The following is a 2150-nucleotide window of genomic DNA, read 5'->3' as shown; positions in this document are numbered from 1 at the left end:
CCCTTATGGTGCTAATTAGGGAGTTAAATAAGAAAATATCAAGCCACATTTAGTGGAATCAAAAAGGTTCAAGGGGTCGTGCAGCACCATCAAAAGTTTAGGGGCGGGTTCTGAAATTAAGCCTATGGGTAAAACATGATGACCCGTCATTAAAGTTTGCTTATGGGCCAAGCCCAGGCTAAGGTGGGCCTTTGTTTCGATCATTTCATCTGCTTGTTAAGAGCGACAGGGATTGCTTCACATTGAAGTCTGCAACTGCAATATTAAGTCTCCAACTACGAGCCCACAGAAATAATGCCACCTACCGGCTACAAGTAAAATAGGTATTAGAAAACAAGTAATTTACAGTTTTATCCCAAGGGATAGTACCGTTTATGCTCTATTATTGTCAATTTTATATTAGTATAAATATTATGCAATATCAACGAAATTGTTAACAAGCAGTACCAGCAGAAAAGTAATCAAAACAGAAAACTAGCTTTAAAATTGATAACCAAGAACATATACTCTTTTTCTGATACTCTACAGAAAATGTGTTTCTTTCGTAGCATATTTATGTATTTATGTATTTTGTTATCTGTTATGATTTTGACCGTAAAAATAGAAACCCTGTGATATAAATATAAATATATATACACTCCAACAACATATCAAAGTAATTTGGGTCCAATCTTTTGGGCTCACATTTCTCTAAAAAAAAAGTTATTTAAAGTTGAATCTGAAATAGAAAAAAAAAATGGAGAAGACGAGGAGATAAAAATTACAATCAAGTGGAAGATGTATTTACCGTAACCTTCCCTGGTTATTATCGTCACCGGGCAGTAGACGCGTTGCTTCATTCTGAAGTCTCCAAGAGTCAACTAGGTCTGCTAAAACTACAATTTTGTCCCAACCGACTCAGGGTAACCAAAAGCAATCAAATCCCTCAACACGCGTCGTCCGATCCCACCGCGCGCGCCCGAGGATCTGATACGGTTAAAGCAATAAATCCACGGTGTACCGGCATGCGAGACCTCGATAAAAGGGGGGGAGCAAAGAGAGCATCGAAGATGAGTTCGTCTCATTTCTCTCTTATTATTATTGTGATATTTGCCCTATTATTTCCAATGGATTCGGCTTCAGATCCTGAACATCGTCAAGAGCCCATTTTGGGGGGGATTCAGCAGAGGAGCACCGGAGAGAACAGCGCTGAGATCGAGGAGCTCGCTCGCTTCGCTGTTGACGAGCACAACAAGAAGCAGGTTCTTGTTCTTTTTCTATCAGGGTTTTCTAGTTTTCGGGGACTTTTTTATTCAAAATCCGATCTTTTACTATATATTGTAGCAGTCTAAATCGAAATTTTTATAGTATTTAACGCGGATGGAGTTTAGGATCAGACCAGTTTAGTTGTTTTTGTGTATGTGAATTATTGTCGATGTCTGGGTTTAGAATTGAGAAACCCTTTATTTTCAAGGGTGTTTTATTTTTATATTTCACTTTTACATTTAAGTGACTTTTTTTCTCCCTTGCTGTTTTTATGATTTTTATTTTGAGGTTGATGGGTTTTCGTTCAATTCATGTCTCATACTGCTTAATTGCACGATTTTGAATGATTTCTTTTTCTGCGTCCTCCGATTTATGATTTTGTTTGATATTCATTCTAGTTTGGGCTAGTTTTGCTCAATCTGACGAAATCCTTTGATCTGCAGAATGCCCTTTTGGAATTTTCTCGAGTGTTGAAGGCGAAGGAGCAGACGGTTGCAGGAATTATGCACTATTTGACCGTGGAGGCCATTGAAGCTGGGAAGAAGAAGATCTACGAGGTGTTTGATATTTATTCTAGTTTGGGCTAGTTTTGCTCAATCTGACGAAATCATTTGGTCTGCAGAACGCCCTTTTGGGCTAGTTTTATCAATCCAGGAGTTTACCCACACTGGAGACTCCTCTCCCACCATCACCCCTGCCGATCTCGGTGCCAAGCGAGGTAATCCATGCTCAGGTTGGTATGAATTTTAGTGAGTAAATATTTATTCTTTAAATCAAGTTGGTTTGAAGGTTGAATTTACTATGAGTGCATTGAAACTTTAGCATTTGATATTTGCTTTGAGTTGATTTTCGTGTTCAACTTGTTGGAGGGACTGTGATCTGAATTAGCTTTGAAGGCCAACTAG

At 38.5% G+C, this 2150-nt stretch overlaps 1 protein-coding gene across 1 annotated transcript; it reads left to right on the top strand.

The window, feature by feature from the left end:
- LOC109847226 (cysteine proteinase inhibitor A-like) lies at positions 1007-1832 on the top strand. Its single transcript, XM_020416468.1, has 2 exons — positions 1007-1241; positions 1689-1832. The coding sequence occupies exons 1-2, from the start codon at positions 1050-1052 to the stop codon at positions 1830-1832; spliced, it is 336 nt and encodes a 111-aa protein (XP_020272057.1). The 5' UTR covers positions 1007-1049.

The sequence above is a fragment of the Asparagus officinalis genome, chromosome 7, assembly GCF_001876935.1.
Source record: "Asparagus officinalis chromosome 7, Aspof.V1, whole genome shotgun sequence".
Lineage (NCBI taxonomy): Eukaryota > Viridiplantae > Streptophyta > Magnoliopsida > Asparagales > Asparagaceae > Asparagus > Asparagus officinalis.
The sequence above is the reverse complement of the archived record's forward strand: the minus strand, read 5'-3'. Positions and strand labels throughout refer to the sequence as shown.

Coding starts and splice junctions, on each gene's coding strand:
- LOC109847226 (XM_020416468.1), top strand. CDS start 1,050: ATGAGTTCGTCTCATTTCTCTCTTATTATTATTGTGATATTTGCCCTA. Junction 1,242..1,688: donor ACGAGCACAACAAGAAGCAG/GTTCTTGTTCTT, acceptor TTTGATCTGCAG/AATGCCCTTTTGGAATTTTC.